Genomic DNA, 24,077 nt, shown 5'->3' on the forward strand with positions numbered 1-24,077 from the left:
ACAGTAAGGAAGAAGAGAGGGGCAGGCAGATGAAGTCAGTGAAGGGTGAATCTTGATAACTGTCCACCTGGATAAGGAGATGTGAGGTTTATGGGTGTCACCGCTTTCTGAGTTATTTTTGAGTTTTCAGAGAGAAAGAGAGAGAGAGAGAGAGAGAGAGAGAGAGAGAGAGAGAGAGAGAGAGAGAGAGAATGTGGCTATATGTGTGTGTTGCCTGCACGTAGCATGCAGGTCTGCAACTGTGCATACACATGCTGAGGCCACAGGAAGACAGATGTTTTCCTCTGTCTGTCTGCCTTATTCCTTTCAGACCGTGTTTCTAACGGAACCAGAAATGTGCTACCTGGGCTAGGCTGGCTGACCAGTGTGCTCCTGGGGTCTGACTGTCCTACCTGGGCTAGGCTGGCTGCCCAGCGCACTCCTGAGATCTGTCTCTGTCCCTCAATACTGAGATTCCAGGCACCTCGGTTTTGCTCAGCTTTTTACCTGGGTCCTAATGATTTGAACCCAGTTCTCACACTGTACAGCAAGCACTCCTCCCCACTGAACTACCTCCCAGCCCCTTCATAAAAAGTTAAGAATGATAAAACAGCAATAGAAGATTTGTAATGTAAGAGGAAAAAATAAGACTGTGGAGATTCGATGTTCCACAGTTTCACCTAAAAATCTTTACATTATCCCAGGTAATTTTTTTGTCATTGGCAAATTTATATAATCAGATAAAAATATTTTTAAGATTAGGAAATTTATATCCCTAAAAAAAAATAATGAGGTGATGAGGTGCAACCCAATGGTCACCCTTAGCTCTGGCTCTTCTTAGATCAGAGTATGAGTTAAAGTGCCATACTGGGAAAGTACTCTTCATTAGGCGAGAATTTCTACAAGTACAGAGAATTTCTACAAGTGCATCTAACGGTTCACAGGGAGGCACCATTGCTGACAACCAGCTTCGAGGCCCATGTGAAAGGAAAGTCAGATAAATAGTGCGGACCTAACCACAGGAGAGAGGAGGCGTTTTGTTGTTATTTTATTACTAAAATAAAAAACCTGTAGCAGACAACAAGGCATCTCCCAGTGCTTCTCTGAGATGTGTCCTCCCCACAGTAGGTATGAGCTTGTAAGGACCAGAGCGAGCGTCAGGAGCGGGAAGGCCCTGGTAAGCTCGGGGAGTCCCCTACGACTCGGTGCAGAGAGTTGGCCAGCACTGGTCCCCTCGCCCCTGGTGAACCTTGGCGGTTTCTTGCAGGGTTGTGGAGCCCCTGGGGCAGGGAAACTGATTTCCATTTTTGTGTAGTTTCTCTGGAGTGACGGTGTGAGGTGGATAATTGAACCAGAGTCTTTAAGTTTCCTTCACATTCTGAGCTTCTATACTTAAATAAGACAAAGAGAAATAGAGACATTTGAATACAAAACAGGCGTGTCTAAGTGTGACCCTGCACAGCCAATGTATGTACACCTCTCTGTTGAAGAAGTTGTACCCATAGTATGAGCTGTTGGATGGCTGTCCACCAAGTAGCAGACTGAATGTAATCGGGCCCTTCCATTTTTTAAATCTTTTAATACGAAGGAGCCTGGTCTTTCTCAAGAACTCCTCATTAAAGTGTAAAACACTCTCCCGTAGTCTTGACACTGGGAAGGGGCCCTTATTCCATGAAGTCTACCACTATCTTATGGAAATCTCTCCCTCAGGAGGTCATTGAGCCCAGGGCTGCAGCTGTGTTTTAATAAGGGCTGGATAATTTTATGACCAATAACATTTGTCGTTACACATGCTACAAGAAGGTTAATCAAATCTCAGCCTTCGGGGCATAATCCGGGTTCTCCCAGGAATTTCCTTCCAGAGTCTGTTCTTGGCTGGGGAGGCCCACTTCCCCTCCTCATACAGAAGTTGTTGACTCTTGTACCACAACTCTGTGTCTCACGGTCACCAGAATATTCCAGTATCAAAAACTGGGGGCACAAAACCCAAGTTGCAAGCCTTCAGGAGACCAGCTTTCAGAGCTCAGGGCATGCAGGCTGTTTCTTATTTTTCATTTGATGGCAATTCTCAGTCTATCTGTTTCTTTTGCTTTGGGGAGCCAAAGTTAGGGCGACTTGTAGACCTGAGATACCAAATATTTTTCCAGCATTTCTCTGTTGCTTAGGAAACCTGTAAACCGGTTCAAACATCTCACTTGGAGAAATACTGAAGTGACATTTAACTCAGAAACAAACTGCCTTTGGTTTGCTAAAGAAAACAGCACCACTGCCTGAAAGGGCAGCGGATCAAAACAGAGGGAGCAAGAGGCAGAGACGGGAGGTTTTTGAAAGCTGGCGTTTAGATGTCGGCTACGCAAGCTTTGAGATGGTCAATGTTGCTCCTTTGGCTTGGATTATGTGACGAGATCAATCTATGACATTTCTACTGATGCCATCAGGAAGGAGTAAAGTCTCCTTGTCATTTGAAGGGCAAAGAAACCCCAAGACGACTTCTGAAGACACAATGATGTTTAATGAAGCAGTTGGGCGGCCATAGGTTACCAGAAACAGGGCCTGGTTCTCTGTGTTCCGGAGTCTCTGTCAAGGTCTCACTGAGTCCTCTCGATCTTGATCTGCTTTAGAATCTGTCTGCACAGGGACACAGGGATGTCCTTGCAGGGTCAGTTTCTTCAAGGCCAGGTCACCCTCATGATGGTCCACAGTCCCTCATCTCTTCTCGTGCTGGTTTCTCTGGATTCAATGCAAGTCTAAAAACTATCTGACCCCAGTTGGTATGAGTGTGTGTTTGTGTGTATATGTGTGTGAGTGTGTGTGTGTATATGTGTGAGTATGTGTGTATGTGAGTGTGACTATGTGTGTATGTGTCTGTGTGTGAGTATGTGTGTGTGAGTGTGTGAGTATGTGTGTATGTGAGTGTGTGTGTGTGACTTGCGTGAATGTGTGTGTATGTCTGTGTGTGTGAGTGTGAATGTGTGTGTGCATCAAATGCTAATATAGGAATAGGTCTACTTCTCCTATGATCATCCGGGAAGGAGGTAACTCAGTCTGATGATGGTAGGTTTCCAGGGCTCCTGGACTGACAGATGTGAGCTGGATGGGTAGGTGGAAACCAAAGAAAAGAGGCAGAATTCTAGACAGTGAGCCTCTTTATCCGTTAATACTTTCCTGGACATTGGGTATCATTCTGGAAATAAATAGGATGAATGAATCATAGTCACTAAAACCAAACTAAACAACAGGCTCTGCTAGACTGTAGAATGTGTGCCTCGACTCAGGGTATTAGTGCTAAGCCAGAGAGACTGACCCCGAGTCAGCAGGTGTTTAGATGTACTGGGCAGACTCAGAACCTTTCCATGCAGCTCCAGACTAGGGGCACACATGAGGACTCTCCTGCCTGTCCTGGGGAGGATGCAGGGGTGGAGGTAGGGGTGGGAGGGGGAGTAAAGGGGAGAGTGGGGGTGGAGATGGGGATGGGGTGGAGGTAGGGGTGTGAATGGGTGTAGGGATGCAAATGGAGGTAGGGGGTAAGGGTGGGTGTAGCAGTGGGTGTGGAGTGGGGGTAGAGGTGGGGTGAAAGTAGGGGAGGGGGGTGTAGAGGTGGGGGTGGGGGTAGGGGTGGGGTGAGCAATTGAAGCAAAGATTTCCCATGACTACAAGCACCATCTTGTGCTTCCCCCTAGTGGGTTCCTGCTCACTTTATGTCAGTCCATGTGTACAAACAAATTTTTAAAAATTGTCCCCAGCTCGGGAAGCTGACATCTGCCACTTTCGTGAATTGGGAATGACAGACACCCCGAAGGGTGAAGGCATGAGAACTAATCAGCTGATTTTCCATCAAAACCAGAATGTGTTGCAGGCTCCACAGCTGACTGAAAGGACAGCGTTGTCCCGTCCATGCATTTAGTGTTGATTTCAGGTGACCAAGGAAAAGGTCTCATCTCATTCTGACCATTAACCCTGGTGCCTTCCCCAGCAAAACTGAGCAGAACCTTTCCCAGCCCCGCCTCCCTAAGCTGGTTTGTGATGGAGATTAGACGCTTTCAGATTCCTTCACCCCTCTGCTTTCGGGGGGGGGGGGGGCGTGGCCTCTTCCCCTGGACCCTGGTGTGGGAGAGAAAGCCAGGCTCTGCAGGAAAGAGGGCCGTGACAGGGGCTTCTCTCCACCTCTCAGATGTGTCTGATTTTCTCTGGCTCTTTGCTCCATGTTTTTCCCAGCGTGGATAGATCACACGTCTGTTCTTCCCCATAGTTCCCTCTGGGTCACCTCAGCACCCACCATGGCCACTTCATCCACGGTTCACACTGATCTTACCTCATTCTCTTGCCGTGTTCTAATTCGTGCTCCTGAGGGAGGATGTCTGATTGAGTCAGGTTATCACTTTACAATAGGATGTATCACGGATTATTGGACACCTCACCTAGTGGCTGGCCTTGGATCACATGTCTAGCATTGTTCTAGTATGCTCAGGCTGGGTTATGTGCAGCAAAATGGCTGCACAGTCCCTCAGAAAGGGGTGTGGTGGGGAGACACATTGATTGATAGCCCAAGTCCACTGCCTAATGTTTCTTGTACTTGAGTCTAGCACTAGGGCCAGCATAAAGGATGGATAGTGCGTCCTTCTGAACCCCGAAAGACTTGGAGCTTTTGATTACCCAGAATTTCAAATGTGCAGTAACATTTAGCATAAACTATCATTAATAGACAAGAGACATTTCCAGTTATTGGCTTCATTATATTGTCCGTGTATTTCAACTCATTTTAAAAAAAGCAGCCACAAAAAAACACAACAAAGAAACATAAATCTGGACAAGGACTGTGCTGAACAATGGGAAGTGTGGTAAAAATCGCCCGTGGAGTCCTTATAAAACCCAATCTAGTGAATATGTATTTTAACGTTTCTAGCAATCCCACAAACTAAAACCATATTGAAAATGAACAACTGACTCAAATAAACCAAAGCATGCCTCAGGCAACTCTAAACTCCCCACCAGTTTGGGGTTAGCTCCCGTCACTCCTAACATTTGTGAGAGGATATGGCTCTAAACAACAGAGAAACGAAATCACAAGTTCTACACACAGAATAAATTAGGTTGGGAGCAGTGCGGACTTGGGCGGCGGCGTTGTGAGCCGGCTGCTCCCTCCTCACACTGGCTGCTCCTGCAGACCAAAGAGCCCTGACCGGCCTTGGATGAGAGGCGGCCGCCCGCAGGTTGTCGGGACACTGCTGGGCGTTTCTGCAGGTCCCCTCTGGCCTTTCCCTTTTGTACTTTAACCTGTCAGTATCCTGTGAAGAATTCTGTGTTATAATTCATATCTGCGCCTCCCGTTGGATCCCCTGGCTACGGCTTAGTGTCTTCATTTGTGAAACAGGAGAGCCATTCCCAGCAGGCTGGAAACCTTCATGTGCTGACCCCTAGAAAATGGTCTCCATTTATTAAAAATCCTTAGACCCCTCCATTCGCCCCCTAACATGTTTAACACTAAGAGAAAAGAAAAGAAGATCCATGATTTTAAGTGAAATAAGGTTTTTTTTAAAAAAAATCATTCTAGGTACCTAGAGACTGGTGTTTTAAAAGAGTTGTTTTTCAAAAACCACGGTGAAGAGGGCAGGAAAAGAAGACTATAAAAGGAAGAATGGCTAGACAGTCCCTCCTTGCCCCTCCTGTGTCCATCCCGAACAGGATCAGATTTGGCCCCCAGAAACACGTGGGGAGTGGAGGCGATGATGCCCGTGACTGTGAGAGCAGGTGTGTCCCGTTGCCGGACAGTGGGCTGAAGGTCCAGGAACAAGAGAATAAAGATAACGATTTCTTTGCTATCCCCCACCAAGTAAATCAAAGAATTTCCATCAGTTCAACAAAAACAAAGACAAAAAGTCAGAGAAGCGCTGGATGGATCCCAGCAGAGGCTCCCAGAGGGTACAGTGTGCGTGGGATGAAGACCCTCACTGGGCTTGAGGACAGCCTGACATGGAGGAGGCTGGCTGTGCAAGCCCACCTGGCCACACTGCCTCTTTGTTGCAGAGTATGAAGCAGGCACCTTAACTTTTCCTTTCTTTTATTTATTTATTTTTTTGGCTAGCGTTGCATCTTCTAAGTCAGAGCCTAGCTTCTCCTGTCCGTATTTTTTACTGCACAGAAGGTTTCCCATTTTGCAAGTGTTTGCAGCCCGGCTGGGCCCGGAGCTAAAACACAATGCGTATGGAGTGCGGTATGTATTCAATTCACCAGGTTCTTTCCACCATATGGGCTGTGCGGGGTGCTTTTCACTTGAGATGCCACTGCCAAAGTTGCCAGGAGCCCAGAGTAAGTGGAGGAGAGAAGGGAGGCAGCCCTGGGCTTCACCACACCTGGGAGAAGAGCCTGGCGCTCGGCAGCTGGCTGCATTTTTGACTTGTGTCTCTGTTTTCCACTCAGACACAGTCCCGTTTTCAGCCTCCTCTCGCGCCCCGGGCTGCTGTACCAGTCATTGTTAAGGCAAATATGGAATCCCAGTTGAACTTCCAGGAAGAGAGCAGAGGAAGTAATTAGTACTTGTGCTAATGAGGCTAGCAAGACTGTGGTTAAAACCTCATCAGTTACAGAGGGGGACATGACAGGAGGGCAAAGCCAGTCAATGTGTCTTTTCTTCCGCCGACGCATTTATTGTCTCTTATTTCCCACGAGGCACAGTGCGCAGAGCACTTTGATAGGAAAGCCATGCTGGTCTGATCTTTGTGGGAGAATTTCAGCGGAACGTCCTTCATGCTAAGTATGATTTCATGGTGAGAAGGAGATGAGGAGTGTCCGGTTACACATGCACGCACGACGCTCTGCGTATCCTTCTATCTTGTAGCCTAAATAGATCCATCCAGGAAGCTTCACTTTGACGTTGACTCCTTAAAGGACCACAGCCTCTTTGACTTTAAGGGAAAGTTCACGTTCATCTGCCTTTCTGGCTTTTCCCCTTCTCACTTTCTTTTAACCCAGCCACTAGCGTAGGATGGAGGGCTCTCCACCCCCAGCCCTGGTGACAGGGTGTGTTACACGTGATGAAGATCCATGTCAGACCAGTTACAGTGCTGTTACAGTGACTGGGTCAATGTCTCCACTTGCTCACCGACTTCAGGTTTCTCACATGCTTTCTCCCTTGGCCTGCTGACACCTACCTTTCGGCCAATCCAAAGGGATGCTTGTGCTTGTATTTTTCATGAATCCTGAAGGAGCCGTTGCTGTTGACTGTGAGCACCATCTAGAATACTTCCTATCACAATAGTGATGGGTGGGTCTGGGAAATCCCCTTGCTTGGTGAACATCTACTTGAAATGACAAGGCTTTGGTGATTTAGTCTTGTGTATTATCACTCCGTTTTGTCTAGTGGAAGGTTATGAGCACCCCAGAGGAAAGAGGAGGCCAGTGCGATATTGCCCCGTTCATGTGGAAATCTAGCTGGACAGAGACACAGCTGTGGTCGTGGGTACTCCATGAGATACAAAAGTGACGTGCTCAGACTGAGTTCAAGGGTGGTGAGGAGAGAAATGGCCGTCCTCTGGCTTTGTTTTCCCTCTGTCAGGGCTAGTTGGTACTTGTTCCCCACACCTGGTTGAATAAGCACTTAGAACCACAGGAAACGTTGAGGAAAGTGTTGGATTGCCCAGAAAACAGACCTGGGCATCTATGGTACATGTTGGCCTCTCTGTTCTAAACCAAGGGCCAAAGGGAAGGTAATGCCTTGAAATTAATAGAATTCACTGGAGTGGTGGAGGGGTTCCTTGAAGTCTTGGGGTGTATCTCTGGCCAAGGAAAAGTCACACCAGAGTCTCCCTGTATTGTGGATGACACAGCCAGCATCCCTGTGCAAGGGTGGTGGCAGCCACACTGGAGTTCCAGTCTCATTCATTTGGTAATTGGTTATTTTAACACAAACTGTGACTGAGGACCACGATTACACACCTGTCAGCCATCTGATGGGAAAGAGAGCGCTCTGCGCGCAGAGGGACAGGCCACATTTCTACTCCGGTCTCTGTGGAGTCTTCTCCATCAAAGATGTCATTTTTCATTTCTGCTGAAACAAGACAGACATGTTAGCTACGGCCTTGTCTGGATCATTTATCGGAAGTGCTGCCACAGATGCTAATCTAAACTAATACAGTTTCACTTTGATTACATCTTCGCAGACATCAGATCCTAACACCCGGGAGGGCAGGGTGTAATATTAAGAAACAAATGACTATAAACTCTGAGCGGTACCTGCACAGCGGCTTCCTTTGACAGGGAGAAGTGGTGGGGGAAACTAGAAATCAAGATGTTTTCTACAGGAAGATATTTTACTTTAAGATGAAGTCAATCAGGGAAATAAAAGGAAGCTTTTCCGGTTGCTCAGATGAGTAAGGGAGTGGTTTCTCACGTATGAAGGAGACATTACCATGATGGGTCACACTGAGGAGTTATAAAGGACAAACGATGTGCTGGAAATGTGAGCACATGATGAATGAATGAATGAATGAATGAATGAAATGAATGAATGAATGAATAACCCCAGGAGCCATCAAGGTGGCTCAGTGGGTAAAGAGCTTGCTGCCAAGCCCGACAACTGGGTTTGACCCCAGGAACTTCTATGTGATAGAAGAAGAGAACTGACCCCCCGCCAAGTTATCCTCTGACCTATGGCATGTACCGCTCTCCAATAAACAAATAAAGGTATAACTTTTTAAAACTCCAAACCGCAAAGACAGTGATTTTGAATTGAGTTCTAAACTGAATAAAGACCCAATAAACGCTACAGGGGTTCTTTCTTGTCTCTCAGCTTAAACAACACTTCTGCTAATTTCCACACAGTCTACAGAAAGGTGACAGTGCCAGGGTGTCTGGACACCCTCCTTTGTTTCCTCCATTCCTGGGTGTCGTTGGTGGGACTAGAAGGCTTAGCAAAGGCATGTGAAGTTACAGTGTGTGTGCATCCCACTTACATACATACAGCGTGATCTGCCGAGCACAGATACGATGCCACACTCTGCTATTGGGTTAGGGACAATGCTTATACAAGGAGATCTTAATACATGGGAAATACAGAATAAAGAGAATCGGTGTGAATGATAATCACAAAGATTAATATCAAAGTCTTGCTGAGTTCTTTGGCTGAACATGAAGGATGAAGAATTTGACCAATAGCAAGCAATACCCAGGAATCCTGGGCTGCTCATGTGGGAACTGTCTGCAGGGTAGGGATGTTGTTTGTTGGTGGAGATGATATACAAGAAACACCCAAGAAGAGATGAACGGGAAAGGGAGGGCCATCGGGATGGCTCAGTGGGTCAGGTGCTTGCCACCAAGCTTGATCCCCAGGACCCACGTGGTGGGAGGAGAGCTGACCCCATGCGCTGTCCTCGAACTTCCACACACAAGATGTGGCACATGTGCACCTACATGAACATATGGGCCTACACACACACAGACAGACAGACAGACAGACAGACAGACAGACACACACACACACACACACACACACACAGAGAGAGAGAGAGAGAGAGAGAGAGAGAGAGAGAGAGAGAGAGAGAGAGAGAGAGAGAATACATTTAAAATTTTTCTGTAAAGGCCAGTTTGAACAAAATTAGTGGAAGAAGGGAACTGCAGCCACACTGTGTGCCCGGTTAGAATCCTGATTAGCGCATGTGTGCACACATTTCCAGACCTCCTTGGCTCTTTGCCAGTGGCTCCTGATGGGCATCTGCCTTTGGTTGCTAATTATGCTCTTTCAGCTGCACACAACTTAAATTTTAATCAAAATTTCAATGTAAGCAAAGACAGCACATCCCCATTACTTCCTGCCAGCTGATCTTTTCCTCTCTAGGAAAAAAAAGACAGATGTGTGACATTTAAGTCACTGTCGTCCATTGAGTGGTTTACCCTGGGGCATGGTTTGGGTTCCCACCTCCGCCCTTCCAGAGCTGACATCACATAAGCTTCATCACTTTTCGATGCTAGTATTCCAGTCAAGTTACCTTTCTTGATGCTGTGCAGAATGTCTTACCCAGAGCAGCTTCCGGGAGGAAGCACCTGTGTAGACTCATGGCTTGAGGAGGCTCAGTCCATCACAGTGGAGAGGGCATAATAGGAGACAGCTCAAAGGTGCTAGGTTACTCACATCTGAGCAGGGGATGCAGCATGGGACTGACTTTTCCCCTCCCCCCTTTCATTCCGCCTGGGGCCCAGCCCTTGCAATGGTCATGCCCGCGTTCAGGATGGGTCTTCCTGCCTCAGTTAACCCTAAACACCCTCACAGACACACCCAGTGGTGTCTCACCCAGCCCAAGGAAATTCTTGGGCCAATCAAATTGATAATAAAGAATGGCCATCATAGTCACACATGTCATCCTTGCCTCTGAGGAATTTGCTTCTGACTTGATCCTAACTCCGCTTATGAGAATGTCTTTATCCTTGGCCTTTGGTAGGTTGCCTTAATATAAAAATTATGATAATTTAAAAATCCAAAATTTAAACAAGATAGAGGTGCACTTTAGATTGTGTATGATAAACCTCAGCAAGGGATCTTTTGCTTTATTGTTTTCGTTGCAGTTAAAGTGTGTTGAATGTGTGAGCTGAACACAGTTCATTTTAGGTGCTTACTTATCCTGTTACCTACTACTGCTGATCTCGTAGTCAATGCTCAATAATGGTAACAAAATGAATGAATGGGGAGAGGCGGGAGAAAAGCATTGTGTAAGGACTCTGACTCTGGTTTCTGTTCGGTCACATCTGGTGGTTCTGTATAAATATAGTGTAGTGCATATTATAGTTTGTAAGACCATTTAAAACATTCTTATGAGACTCTCGTCACTTAGGGCATGGGAATCAATTGTACTAGGACATTTGGTTACATGTAAATTCTACTTGCTTTTGTTAATAAGGGAAAACTCATATTAGTAACAATTTTTATCAAGCAGTAACCCTTAATCCTCTTTTACTATTTTCCAAATCAAACCAGTTTTTTTTTTTGTTTTTTTTTTTTTTTTTCTGTTTCACAATCAGCCAAGAATCACAGGAAGAGGTTTACACTCTGGAGTCTGGTATCTTTGAAAACATGCCTTCATCTCTCTAGAGAGAATAGATTTGCACTCTTACCTTTGAATCCTGCCCTATGCAAAGGAAAGGGAAAGAGATTTTCACAGCAGGCCCCGCCCCCAGAGCAGGCCCCGCCCCCAGAGCAGGCCACGCCCCCAACCTCAGCTCTTCAGGCTGTCTTCTGTCCCAGCTCCGTGAAGGGTTTCTCGCTCCTGGCACCACCCCTGTCGTCCTGCCCTCTCTCTCCTCCCTTGTGTCCCAATCCTCAAGGGCAGAGCACCCGGAGAAGCCAGTCCCTTCCAGCCTGGAGGCGGAAGCTTGGGTCTGCTCGGCCTGTTTTTGTGGTCCTTGCTCCTCTAGCCTGGCACAGAGTCCCTCAGCGTCCTCATGAGTGTCACTTCCCTGCTACTGCTCTGTTTGAGCTCTGCTGGGCATCAGAGCTTCACTGTGACGAGGGAAAAACAGAGGCAAGATTTCCCCCTCGTGCAAGGTTCCAGGGGGACGTGGTAGCCATCCATGTCTCTGCCCTCTTTCTAGTAATGCCTGCAGCTTCTGCTGCTCTGCTGACTGTTCCTGTCTGGAGTCAGCAGCCCGTGCCTGCTGACCCAACGCAGGTTACAACCCTGCTTTGCCTTCTGGAGCACTTGAGCCTTGGTGAAGTCACTTCCGATTCCTCACAGGCAATGTGGAGGTGGTGGGGTTATAAACCAGGTGAAGATTTGAGACGCTTTAATGAGCTGCAGTCCGTAAGGGGCTCAGCCTGGTGCCCGACACAGAAAAACAGTGAAATACTATTATTATTGCCAAAGCAACTACTGTATTGAGTATCGTTTATGTCTTGTCACTGAGGTGGACGTGGTGGCTCCCCAGTGGACTCTAGTCTTGAGAGTCTCTTTCTGGTGCATGACATCAGAAGGGATCGTGGGCAGTTGAGATATTCGGGTCCTGAGACCTGCGAAAGTTTTGAGTGACTGGAACAAACAGAAGGGGCTGGCTGTCCGCTGGGCGGAAGCACACTGCGTTATTCTCAGTTTATCCCAAAAGGGATATGGAAATGCAGGTACTGCTTTACCTTTCTTCGCTTAGACTTTGATCACAATGTACTTCCTTGAAATAAAATTAATAATAATATAATAATAATAATAAAAGAGAAGCAAGAAATACTTAAACTTGACCTCTGAAAATGGACCATGGCTTGATGATCAGCTGTGGGCTTCGATGGAGCCGTCTGTAAGCCCCAGTCAAATTCTGCCTAAATGAGTCTCTCCTACTTAAACACACCAAAGTCCCAACTTTTATTACCTCCATTCATCATCTGCAGAGTGGCTGGGACTTAAGATGAAGACTCCAGAGAGTGTCATTTGAACAGAGGTCGTTATTTATGGCGTCCTGCCGCCGCCATCTTTACAAGTCAGCTCCTCTGCGAGGTTGATTGGCGCTGAGTATGGAACGGTAATTTAGGCGGTTTTTCTTCTTTAAGCCTGGTGACACCCCCGTTAACAGGTCAAGGGGCACACGGCTCGTAACCGAAGCCGTCAGGAAGACCAGCATGTTTGGAATGACATCCGGACTCTGCACTCCGAAAGACCCAGGGGGCAAAGTCAATGGATGTGCCACCCCATCTTTCTCATTTTCCTGCATCCACGGGCATAAATCACAGTATCCCTGCACGGTACTCAGAACGTCTATGTGCACAACGCACAGCAAAGGCAGAGATTCACTCTGGCCCTGGCTTTAGTCTTGGTGGTCAGACCATTGCAAGTTTGTACGAGCAGTACGTAATCCTCTATTTCTTCCCAAAGAAATTGTGTTTTTAAGAAGAATTGTATTGGGGGACATAATTAATAGATGTCCCAGGCTAGAGCAGTGATCAGAGTGAGACAGGGTGGGCCATAGTGAGGCCCCAGAATGTCAGGATCAAGGCCACACCTACAGGGGGATGGCACACTCTGGGCAGGCCAAGCATACGGAACGAAGATTCCAGTGTAGGCCATGGGCAGGGTGCAGACAAGGCTGAGGGTGGGGCAATGGCGTCCAGATGGTCACTGAGAGGACAGCAGCTCCTAGAGAAGAGTGTGATGGCCGACGACAGCCCGGGGCTTCTGCAAGCCTGCTCTCTGGTAGTTCCATGGTGGACTGAGGTTCAGCTTAGGAGAACCAAAAGACGGAGCTAACTTTATCTTATCTATGCCCCAATGGTGGAGTTTCTTTGGTGAGAGAAAAAAAAAAAAAGTTGTAAGTGGGAGTACTGAGACATTATCACTAAAGATAGTTGTGACATCATGCTTTTGACAAGTATTTCTACGAGTCCAGAACTGACCACTCTTGACCTCAGAATTAGGAGTGAATTTGAAGAGACCGTTCATTCATCTCATGGCTTGCCTGTGACCGCAAACACAGGCATGCCCTCGAGCTGTTTCTTCAGAAGCAGAGACGCGAGCACTGAGGCTCACCCAGATCCTCTCACATGTTTTCCAGTGTCCATTGCCCCTTCGCGGGGCAACTGCCCAGGCATGGCATGGTGGGTACCATGAGGGATATGTTCTGTAAACATGCCCCAGGGCAAGTGAACTCATCCAGAACTACAATTCCAGCCCCTTGCATTGTTCTGCCAGCAACTGAGCTAATTAGTCGTGCACCTGCATTGCCCACATCACCACATCTGTCTCCTGGGGGTGGGAGGCAGTGTGGATTGAGCAGAGGCTGGCACTTGGCCTCTGGCTCTCTGAATCACAGCCATACCTCCATGAAGGATCACCATAAACTAAGTTTAGTTCTCAGCAAGTGTTTTTGTCAGTGTCTCCACTTTATCCAGGAGTAACCGGTGTCTTGGTAAACTGAGTCATATTAACCAAAGTCACAGTTACAAGTTACACACAGTTATACACTGTGCTCGTGCGCCACAGTGCCAGGAAGGCGTGAGACTGGGTGGCATAGCACCCTTTGTGGTCTGCTCAGCATGACTTGCAGGGTTAAAAATCAGTAATATCCTAATGCTGGTGAGGCTTTAAAAACTCACAAAGGAAATTCTGAGAGAGTCTCAATAGCCGATCGAGTTCCACAGACATATCTCTTCTGGTATTGAGGGACCTCGGTGCCATAATTAATAATGAAACCTGCTTGAAAAGAGCATAAAGAAGTTGCTTTAGAGATTTTTTTTTTTTAAAATCAAATGTAAAGTTCCTTTTCTCAGGCTGTGCAGAGATCTGCTGACACACAGCCTCACCTCCCTTTTCCTGGATTCTTTGGCGACACCCACCCCACCTCTGTTATATCAAACCACCACCACCCCCTTGCCTAACTTCCTTGGTTCATTCAATCCTGGGAAGTCAAAACAAAAGGATAATGAGAATCACACACACACACACACACACACACACACACACACACACACACATTTAATGACACTGATGTTCACAATTCATGGCCACAGGGACATCTTTAGCTGATAGTACAGGAGAAGTAATCAATCAGGGTCTTACGGAGATAGATTGGAGAGCCAGGCTGCCTGGGTATGAATTCTGGTTCTACTATTTGTTAGCTGTATGACTCATGAATCACATAAGCTGCCTCAGTTTCCTCATAAATAAAATAGAATAATAGTGGCTGTCGCTAGGGTTTTCTTTTGTGTGTGTGTGTGTGTGGGGGGGGTGATGAATACCTGTGTTCAGTATGTTAATAGAGAGAGAACACTGGCCTAGAGCCTGGAGTTTGCAGAAGAGAGTAAAAATGGTGGCTGTTATTAGCAATCTCTGATAGCATCCAGAGCAGTATCTTAACCTGGTTAGTCGTGAACTTCCTAATCTCATTTTCGGCCAGGCTGTTTCTGGGGGAGACATCTTGTGGATAATGATGCCCCTCTATAAGGTCTAGATCATTTCGGAGCCTTGCAGCTGGGGTCCCGGAGTCTCCTTGCAGCCCTTGCCTGTTTCCTATTTCATCCCACCTCTCAGGTCCAGCACGAGGTCTGCACACACAGATATTGTGCCCAGCCCCCTTCTGCCCAGTGATTGGAGAGGGCGGGAATAAAGGGACTCACTGCCGCGTCTCGAGGAGGCCAATTATTGAAGCGTTTTGTGGGTGCCAGCCGGTAGCAAAGCGGAACCATTTCTGCTTGCCTGTCTTTTGTTTCCCCCTCACAGGTCCCTGGGTAATAGATGCAAATGATGGTGGAAACGCCAAAAGGCAGGCAGTGGGCGGAGGAGGGGGGGAGGGGAGCAGTCAGGGAGCTGGGATAATCCAGTGTGGATTAAGGTTCTGGAATAATCAGAAACCGCCAGGGTGTGGTGGTGGCCCAGCTGTAATGGAGAACAGCGGAGAGGAACTAGCTGTATGCTGGGGCTTACCTGTGGACATTTTGAAATAACAGTTCTTACCAGACAAAGGCATTCGTGTGGTCTGACAAAGAGCTGTGAAGATAAGTGCAGAAGGCTCACCTGTCCAATAAAGGAAAAAATGGATCTAACAATGAAAAGTAAAGACAGAGGTTTTCTGAACCACTTAGAAGTCACTCTGACGATCGCGCAGCATGCTGTTGTAATGTGCCGGGGCGAGCGTGATGTATCTTAGTTCACAGGGCAGCTGTGTTTCAGGCTGATGTGGGCTCTGCTGCTGTTACTGTTGTGGAACCCTTTAGGGCCCCCAAGAAGGGCAGCCATTAATCAGGCACAAGCTAGCTGGGGGCTTTCATGGCTCTGAGCAGTTCTGCCCTGACATCTTTAAGATGCTCGTGGAAACCATAAACATGATTCAATTCCCATTATCTTCATGTTGCATATTTGTTACCATTATTCTTTGAAGACTCCAAATTGGATATTAAAAATTTATGATATATATAAAGATTTGCACGGAGTTTTAAAAAAAAAATCACTGCAGCAAACAAGACCTTCTCATCCATCAGAGGTGTGCAAGCTGTCAGAGGACCTTGGAGAGCCATGGGGGAGCCAGCCTGCTGCCAACAGAGGAGCGTGGAGAGTTAGGGGGAGATATGCTGGGAAACAGCTTCGCCTTCCGTCAACAGCTAACTGGGAGTTTAAATACATTTTGTTAAAAGAACAAAGTAAAACAGCTCCATTATAGGACCCCCCCCCACACACACACACACAGACTCTCTTTACCAGTGGATGATGGGGGAGGTCTCCCGCATGCTCACGGTGATTAGTGAACTGAGTGGGTTCATGGGTCTGGAGACTGAGGTTGGGGGATGGCTGGAGACTGTCCAGTGCAGAGAGCCTGATGCCAGGTAGAAGAGTTCTGTCCCCCAGAGAGCTCTCTGTCAGAGCTGCATGCAGACACACAACTCCAATTGCACAGATCACCTTTGTACAAAAGGCAATTCCGAGTAGGAAAAACAAAATATTTCTGAACGTTGGCTTAATGCACAAGCAGGGGTTAATGAATCCTTTTGAACTGTATTTACAGGTGTCCTAGTCAGGGCTGCTACTGGGGCGATGAAACGTCCTAACCAAAGCAATTTGGGAGGAAAGGGTTTATTTGGCTCACACTTCCACATCACCGTTAATCGTAGAAGTCAGGGCAGGAACCTGGAGCAGGAGCTGGTGCGGAGGCCATGGAGGAGTGCTTGTTCCTCATGTCTTACCTGGCTTGCTTTCTTTTAGAACTCAAGACCATGAGCCCAGGGGTGGCACCACCCACAAAGGGCTGAGTCCTTCCCATCACTAATTAAGAAAATGGCTTACAGGCTTGCATACTGCCTGATTTTACAGAAGCATTTTCTCAATCGAGGCTCCCTCCTCTCTGATGACTTTACTTTGTGTCAAGTTGACATAAAACTAGCCGGTACACAGGGTATATGTTATCTAAGCATGGCCAGGGCTTCATGTATAATATGTGGTCTCTGCCCTCAAAGGACTAGAAAAGATTAGTTTATGAGCAGGAGAAGACATGAGTCTCAAGATGAGCACAAAGGAGGCATCCCAGACTGGCGTGGGACACCAGGAAAAGGTGCGCTATGGGACCCAAGGAAGGGGGTGCCTAGTGGGCTAGTCTGCTTTAGGAATGGGTTTATGGGTGAGACATTGCCAGAAAGGAGCAGAGGTTCAGTCTAGGGGAAGCAGAGGGAGAAGTGGAGCAGAAGGGTTGTGCGTCGCCCTCCAAATCAGGTACAAGGCCTGCTGTGGGGCTGAGAGCCTGCTGAGGAGAAGGGGCCGGCATTAGGCAGAAGCACATGGAATAGGCGGGAGAGGTCAGGATATGAGGCAAGCGAACTCAGGCAAGGCGAGAGCTCCGGGGGATCAGGACTGGAGTGCAAAGCGGCGTGTCCACAGCTGTGGTCGATGGGTAGGAATCCATTCATTCACTCCATCCGTCATGTACAGAGCTCCTGTAATATGCTGGGTGCTCGACTACGCCCTGGAGATTTGCAGCTGAATGGAACACAGTTTGAACACACAGGGGCCCCACTGAATCATGTGCTTCTGGGCCCCAGGTTAGGACCCAGAAGCCATAAGGCAATGCAGTTGAGAAGGCTCAATGATGTGTAAGAATTTTCCAGAAGTGGAAAGGAGAGATGGATTCTGTTTTTACCCATGAAAATGAAGGTAAAGGACAAGAAACAGTTGAGGGACCTGGGGATTTAGCTTGGAGGAACTGGCCCACTGAGATAGGAGCAGCTGAGCTGTAACTCAGGGGAGGGCAGGGAGCCACCCGAGAGACCTCCCTATGCCATTGCAGCCAAGGGCAGCAGCGCAGGGCAGAGCTCTGGGGGTCTGCCCCTGCAGGACAGAGGCACCGGCTGACCTTTTGTTCATGAAGGCATTTATCGTCCCATAGAAGGCAGTCTGTGACAGCTGCCGGTTCCTCTGAGCACCCTTGATATATAAGCACATGGTATCAGAAAGGGAAACAAAATCGCCCCAAGTGGAGTTCTCATTCGCTTACTATGAATTTGAAAAAGTTTTGTTGCTTCTGGTTCAAAACATTAGTTATAAAATAGAAAGCTAACATTCCCCTTTTGTCTCTATAATGCCTCATCTCAAAACCTATTCCCACAACTTTGAGATGTACTATTTTTGATGTTCCCAAGTTTGGTACCAACATCACATGCGTAGGCTGACAGGCGCATCTGCTGTGGCACTGGAAGAATCTGGAACCTCCGCCACATTCTCTGCCCCCTAGTTCTGACTCCAGGCAAAACCTTTTCTTGTTTCCAAAATAAATGACAACACATTGACACTGAAGTATAAGTTCCCATTCACCAAGGGAAGGTGTAATTCCAAAGCTTCATTGTTTTTCTACTCATGGCAATGACATTAACCTGTCCATCGAGGCAGAAACATCTCTCTTGTCTGAAGTAGGCCAACACAGTTGTTTCTAGGATTTCCCATATTTTCTAAAGGCACCATCCAAAAGAAGGAAATGCTGATTTTGCTTCAGTGTGAACATTGCACCAAGACTTTTTCCCAAAGAAGGAAGGGAGTTCTTTCAAAGAAGTAAAATTTGTTACAGAGGAAATTCAAAATAAAACAAGTCGTGATTCATAGAGAAGTGAACGAAGAGTAGTTTAAAGCAGAAGGTTTGGAGTCTAGAGTCATGTCATTAACCAGAGTTACAACATCTAGTGTTTATTTAAATAATGCAACATGGAAACAGATGTGTAAGGCCAAACATGGTGGCACATACCTGTAATTCCAGCACTTGAAAAGCTGAGGCAGGAGGATCTTGAGTTTGAAGCCAGGATGAGCTACATAGCAAAACCTTATTTCAGAAAACAGAAACAGGGCTGGGAGGCAGCTCAGCAGTTAGAAGGACACATGCTCTTGCAGATGACCAGAGTTTTATTTCCAGCATCTTAGTATGTGCGTGTGTTGGGGGACGGAGGATGTGGAGCTCACAGCTGCTTCTAGTTCCAGGTGTGAGTGTGTGATTGGGGGGTGGGGTGGCACTCACAGCTGCTTCTAACTCCAGCTTCAGGGACATCTGAGGCCTCTGGACTCTGCAGGCACCTGCCTCACTGTGAGAATGTGCACACACACATAAAGAATTAAAAACCAAAACAAATCTTTTTTTTTTTTTTTTTTTTTTTTAAAGCACAACCCTACGTAGAAACCTTACAGTTTTCGTGAAGATTTTTTACTTTTGTTTCTTTTATGTAGCTAGAGTTTTCCTGCCTTGCCCATAGTCAGGACAAATCTCTGTCACCCGCCAGTCCCATAGCCGCTCAGACCCAACCAAGTAAACACAGAGACTTATATTGCATACAAACTGTATGGCCATGGCAGGCTTCTTGCTAGCTGTTCTTATAGCTTAAATTAATCCATTTCCATAAATATATACCTTGCCACGTGGCTCATGGCTTACTGGCATCTTCACATGTGGCTTGTCATGGTGGTGGCTGGCAGTGTTTCTCTCTGCCTTCCTGTTCTCTCAATTTTCCTCTCTGTTAGTCCCGCCTATACTTCCTGCCTGGCCACTGGCCAATCAGTGTTTTATTTATTGACCAATCAGAGCACACATTTGACATACAGACCATCCATCCCACAGCACTTTTATAGCAAAATGTGAAGCTTTCTTAGAGTAGTAGGTCCACAGTGGACCTTTGGCGTGACAGCCACTTTTATTATGGCACACTTGTAGTAAAATGCTACCCACTTATGTTCCCCTTTAGTAGCACAAATATCTAGCACATTAGTCACAGGAAAACTGTTGGGAATAAGACACATGGAGTGAGTTAGTCCATCATTCTGTGTCTCGACGACATTCTTTCATTTCAGAACTTGTCACTCCAGAACAAAGTCAGACATTCACACTGTCCTCCCAGCCCCAGTGGGTGCTGAGAGCCACCTGTAGGGTGGTCTACTCCTGACTGCTGATTAGATGAGTATTGTTTGTAGAGAATTTAAGAACAATAATAATACTGGCTGCAAGTCTGTCTGCTCTGTGTTGTTACCTGCTGCTTTAGGATGATTTCAGTGTCCACATGCTCATCTCAGGGGTAGTTGGCTCCCCCAGTCTGTACCTCACCGTTGTCATTATCTGGTACCCAAATAGAGCAGGTGTAGAATAAGGCACAGACACTAATATATGAGATTCTAAGATGTCTTCAAATATATCTACCCATGAGATTAGTAGAGCTGCATGGAGTCCCTGACGTTGTCCCCAAGATGCCAGGGAATGGTGAGAATTTTTGAAGACTGTTGACTAGACAATGGTCCAAGATCGTAATGGGAGACCCAACTCTGCCTTGCCCACTACAAAACTGCACCCTTGTTGGGGCGACGGAAGTCAAGTTAAGAGAGAATGAAGTGTAAGCACTGCTCTTGGCTGGAGAGGTGGAGGAAGGCATTTACCAGGAAGTGAAAGGCTCTCCAGGTCTCTTTGCTTATTAGAAACCAAGAGGCAAACCTGGACAAACATGAAATTTTGCCGACATGGCAGCTGGTCCCCTGACCTCTCACCCTTTAGAGTAAGACCCCTCTCCGGGCCACATCTGCTGAGCCTTGCACAGCAGCTCGGTGTCCTTTCAATGCCTGGGGATGCCCTCCTTAGTCCAGAGGTTCTTAGCTCTGTTTGTACATTGCTGCCATCTGAGAGCTTTTTATTGTTTGGTTTTGTTTTTTTTATGAATTCACAAAGAACTGCACTCTGAGCCCTACACTGGACCAATTAAATTAGAATTGTGGAAAAGGAGAAGAATCAAACAGACAGGAAGCAACCTACCCAAGGTGGTTCTAACACACAACCAGGGTAGAGGGTTACGCCTAGTTGAATGCACTTAATTCCACTTAGGAATGATTTAAAATTTCATTTTAAAACTTCATAATGCAAGTGAGTTGCTTTGGTGAGAGGTGTGTGTCAGGGCACACATGCACACGGATGCCAGGGTGATTGATAGCTCTAGAGTCCTTGGACTCTCCACTCTGGGCCATAGGTGGAAACACAGGAAATGGCTAGACAACGGGATTATTTCTTTTCTTTTTCATATCATTTATTTATTTATTTGTATGTGTGCATACACATGTACTGGCGCCTTGCTGTGGTGCATGTGTGGAGGTCAGAGGACAACCTGGGAGTCAGTTCTCTCCTTCTACCATATGGGTCCCAGGGATTGAATCAGGTCCCCAGGCTTAACCTCTGGGCTAAGGAGGGCATGCCCCAAGGCATAAATGCCTTGTCCACTAAGCCATCTCAGTTGAGCTGGAGGATAGCATTTCTTGGACTCTGGAGTCAGGCTGAGTGTCCGAGGGAGCTATGGGGGTAAACACAAGGATCAATGGAGATCCCTTTATCTGGCTTCCCTTTGTTTCCCGGTGTCCCCCATCCTCTGCTTAACAAAACCTCCTAATGATAAGGCTTGATATGAAACCTATAAAACACAGTCAAATCTTAGATAATGGGGTACGTTTGTCCCCTGAACACATAAAAAGTATTGTGAGCACCTTGCATGTAAGTGGAATGAATGTATTTTTGTCACTTATGTTGAAAATATCCCTAGGCATCTGGTGTGTATGAATGTGTATACATAGTACATGCATAATAAACATATTCCACCTTATGAATATTTATACACAAGATACATATATATTGAATATAGACATACATATGTAAATAGTAGCCCTTGTAAACGATATGCAAATTGGGCTTCTGAGCATATGTATCACAGTGCATCAGGAATATAATAAATCCACCACCAAGCAAGACATACTTTGAGATGGTATTTTCTTTAGTTGTTTATGATAGGGTCCAGTTATTATCCAGGTAGGTGTTATTTTTCATCGGTGAAAAGTAAGTCACTGGACATGGCAGCGTCACTGGAAACAAATGTGGTTCCTTCCGTTAGAGGTCTGTTCCTCACACAGACACATAGAATTCTGCTATAAAGCAGTTAATGTTGTTGCCACCCATAGGCATCTCAAAGCCTTCTTCCAGCTGCCCTTGGTCTGTGTCCTCACGGCTGCCTCTACCTGTTGGGGTTTGAAATGCATCCCCTCTGCGGTCCATCAGCCTGCACTGTGACTGCACTGTCACTGCAGAGGCGTTCTGACGCTGGGCAGGAGCATCATTGGCTTCAGTTGACTGTTCAGCCACAGGACACGGTGCTCGCTCCTTTCTCTGCCACATACAGCCTACCCTAGAACACATTTTAATTTGACCCTGGTTTTAGAGGTGATAACGGCATAATGGAAAGGCACCCCATTACAGAGACGGTCATAAAACAAGAGACCTCAAAAATGAAACCCCAACAGAGCAATCTCTTTCCACACAGACTTGTCATCAACCAGCCGCCCCTGACCCTCCCGGTCCCACCTAGAACCCTCACGACGAGTAGCAGAAACCCTTGATGAAATACAAGCTATACAATTTTCAGATGTGCAGAGTGTGGATTCCTTTTTCAATGGCAGTCTACAGCGTAGCTGGGGAGCTCCAAGTGACACTTGTCAGGTCAGATTCCGCTCTGTCAGGGAAATAGTACGTAAGCATTGTCACTGCTGTGTCACCAGCCCTGCTCACGCCCCCCCCCCCCCCATATATCACAACAGGTAGTTCTCAGCTGTTCCCTTGGTGCCAGACATACATTTTATCTAAAGAGACGGCAGACAGAGCTACCTGCTGCTTCCTGCGCGGCTCTCCCTGTGTTTTCCTCCTTTTTCCTACCTCATTGGGGCCTTTAAAAATCAGCTGGCAGGGAGCCAGGAGCTCATCATTTTAATGCAGTGCAAAATGGGATATGCATAATTATATGCAAGCCATATGTGAGGGAGGCAAGCTCAGCTGTAGATTTCAGGAGGCCAGGAGAGAGAGAGAGAGAGAAAGAGAGAGAGAGAGAGAGAGAGAGAGAGAGAGAGAGGAGCAGGTAGGGCTAAGGGGAGTGAGAGCTGCCCAGTGCAAGTGTCACCCGATGAATGGATGAATGAGTGTGCTTCGGACACGCCCCTTTCACCCACCTCTCCCTCACACCAGCTCCAAACCAGAAACCAATGGCGATTAGGAAGAGAGGACCACAATGGTGTTGCTGACGGATAATAATGCTAATGCCTCTGTTGAAACGGCAGCTTTCTTAATTGACAGCGTAGATCAAAATAACCAGTGACTTTTAACGCAGCTTCTGAATTAAATCTATTTTTTTTTACTGCATTTGATTGAAGAATTATTGTTCTTATGAGATCATCGATCCTTTAGGATCTTTATTTAAAAATCGAGGGGAAGCAATTTATCTCTAATAGTATTACAGTTCAAAATATAACTATGCAAATTGCTTTTCTTATGGCCTTGCTATTAGAATTTCTTAAAAGTGCATTATCTGGAGATTGCTTAAGCATGCCGAAACGTTTAAACACGTATGTATGTCACACAGTCCTGATTGTGCAAAGACTCCTGCCACCACGTCACTGCGACACTCGAGTGGTGGCGATGGCCGACAAAACGAGCTGATTTTGGTTTGCTTCGTGTCGTTTGAACTGGGACACCACGATGAATTTGCATGTTCAAACTAAACAATGTAAAGAAAAACAGAACTCAAATTCTGATATCTGAAAGGCATACTGCGTATTTAAACAAACTTCTTAATAATGTTGTTATTTCTGGATTCCCGTTTGTTTAATGATCTAAGCTGTTATGCTTTTAGCTTTTTTTTTTCTTCCATGATTTGTAAGTCCCTAAATAGGCCATTATATTTCCCTTCAGGCTAGAGATGAAGATGGACGTGCTGAAACTTTCCCCCAGCAGCACTTTGCTAAGGAAACTCCAAGGCTTGCCTTCAAGAATAACTGCGAACTACTTGTAAGAATAACATACTTACGACAAGTCTAGAATGTTACTTTAGCACAGTGAAAACAGTTTTTTTTTTTTTGCGAGGGTTTGTTCTTGATTACATAATTTATGAAATATTATATTTTTCTGTGTAGAGTTCTAAGTGCTAATTCTGATATCACTGCATATTAATTATAAGATCTCAAGTTGTTTGCAAATCTTTTATATCTGATTTTAGAGCTTGAATGGCCCTGTCTTTATTAGCTTGTTTTGTATTGTAGTTTATAAGCAGTCGCTTGGAGAATGGCTAGTAAAGTTAAAAATATAACTTTGATACATGGAGCTTGGAG

General features: G+C 46.4%; 1 protein-coding gene across 2 annotated transcripts in view; it reads left to right on the forward strand.

The window, feature by feature from the left end:
- Window positions 1-24,077, forward strand: part of LOC114710668 (sine oculis binding protein homolog) — a 167,307-nt gene that overhangs the window by 73,951 nt on the left and 69,279 nt on the right. The window contains exon 5 of one of the 2 annotated variants that reach the window (XM_028894920.2): window positions 23,662-23,757. The exons of the other annotated variant lie outside the window; for it this stretch is intronic. Within the exon in view, the coding sequence (XP_028750753.1) occupies window positions 23,662-23,757 (96 nt within the window). The remainder of the gene's footprint in view (window positions 1-23,661; window positions 23,758-24,077) is intronic. 2 annotated transcript variants of the gene reach the window in all.

Source organism: Peromyscus leucopus, chromosome 8a, assembly GCF_004664715.2.
Source record: "Peromyscus leucopus breed LL Stock chromosome 8a, UCI_PerLeu_2.1, whole genome shotgun sequence".
Taxonomy (NCBI): Eukaryota; Metazoa; Chordata; class Mammalia; order Rodentia; family Cricetidae; genus Peromyscus; species Peromyscus leucopus.